General features: G+C 40.5%; 1 protein-coding gene across 1 annotated transcript; it reads right to left on the reverse strand.

Annotated features, from left to right (window-relative positions):
• Nucleotides 1–8: 8 nt before the first annotated feature.
• LOC121965933 (protocadherin beta-1-like) lies at nucleotides 9–1,330 on the reverse strand (the record flags this gene model as incomplete). The annotated part of the gene is made up of 1 exon (XM_042516042.1): nucleotides 9–1,330. A coding segment is annotated over exon 1 (1,182 nt), but the record flags the coding sequence as incomplete, so codon positions are not given.
• Between the last annotated feature and the right edge of the window lie 229 nt (nucleotides 1,331–1,559).

Below are 1,559 nucleotides of genomic sequence, written 5' to 3' on the forward strand. Positions count from 1 at the left end.
CTGTCTGTCACTAAACTATAGAAATCATTTGAGGAAGTTGTAATAGTAAACGGTATGTGTCCATTTATTCTGCAATTCACTTGACCATTGTTAGTTGAATCTGGGTCAAGGACACTGAACATTACTATAACTGTATTTTGAGGAGAGTCTTCTGGAATTGAATCAGACGTGGAAAGTATACTGATTACAGGCTTATTATCATTAATGTCAATAACATCAACAATAATCTTACTGGAATCAGACAGACCACCGGTGTCTGTAGCCTCAATATCAATCTGGTAGTGCTTTGCTTTTTCATAGTCAACTTCACCAACTAATATTACTTCACCAATTTCATTTATTGTAAATATATCAGACACGCTGTCCATAGTGGTGGTAACTGAATAAGAAACTTCCCCGTTTGTTCCTTTGTCTGCATCAGAAGCACTCACTGTTGTCAGTGTTGTTCCTTTCTGAGAATTCTCGGCTATGGCTGCCTTATAGACCGACTGCATAAAAACAGGAGCATTGTCGTTTGCATCGAGCACAGTCACGTAAATCTTTACCGTGCCAGACATCGGAGGTTCTCCTCCATCTACAGCTGTTAACAAAAGCGATATTTGTTCATCTTTTTCTCGATCTAATGGCTTGTGCAAAACCATTTCGAGCTTTTTAATCCCATCTGCATGACTTTGTATTTTCAGTGCAAAATTATCTGTAGGTTTCAAGCTATAATTTTTCAGCCCGTTTATGCCAATATCTGCATCAACCGCTCTTTCTAGCACAAATTTAGATCCCGTGACTGCGGATTCGCTGATTTCAAAACGTTTCTCGGCATTTTTAAAACTGGGACTGTTGTCGTTTATATCGGTTATCTCTACTGTTATTCTAAAAAGCTCCATTGGGTTTTCTAGAATAATCTGCAAATGTAACGCACAAGGCGTCGTCTGTCTACAGAGCGACTCTCTGTCGATTCTCTCCTTCACGAGGAGGACTCCTCTTTCTCTACTCAGCTCGATGTACTCTGCACTGTCGCCCGTAAATATGCGGGCTTTACCTGACTTTAGCCTTTTCACATCCAAACCTAAATCCCGTGCTATGTTGCCCACTACAGAACCCTTTGCCATTTCCTCCGGAATAGAGTAGCTGACTTGGCCGAGAGCTGAGCCGAGAGCAGCGATCGAAATGAAAAACAGTACTTGCCATCCCATTGTTCTATCCACAGTTCACGCTGAGCAACAAAAGAAGGTGTTAAAATCGGTTTCACAATACAAATATCTCCATGCGAAAATAGAGCACTGTTGATATAATCCACAGAGCTGTCGAGGAGTATGTACGTTTAGCGAGTCCGTCTAAATATGTCCATGAACATTGCTTTCTCCCCTTTCTTTCTTCGAAATAACGACATAACATGGGAGGATGTGCTTCAAATCCTGTCCACATTTGCAACACGTTGACCAACAGCGGCCCAGTGAGTTCATACAGTGAAATTACAAGAAGAGAAAACCTCACAGGAGGCGAAATACTTAAGGAATAGGCATTATCTACATTAATTAAATTATTGTAAATCAAATGTATAA

The sequence above is a fragment of the Plectropomus leopardus genome, unplaced genomic scaffold (assembly GCF_008729295.1).
Source record: "Plectropomus leopardus isolate mb unplaced genomic scaffold, YSFRI_Pleo_2.0 unplaced_scaffold22413, whole genome shotgun sequence".
NCBI classification, from domain to species: Eukaryota; Metazoa; Chordata; class Actinopteri; order Perciformes; family Serranidae; genus Plectropomus; species Plectropomus leopardus.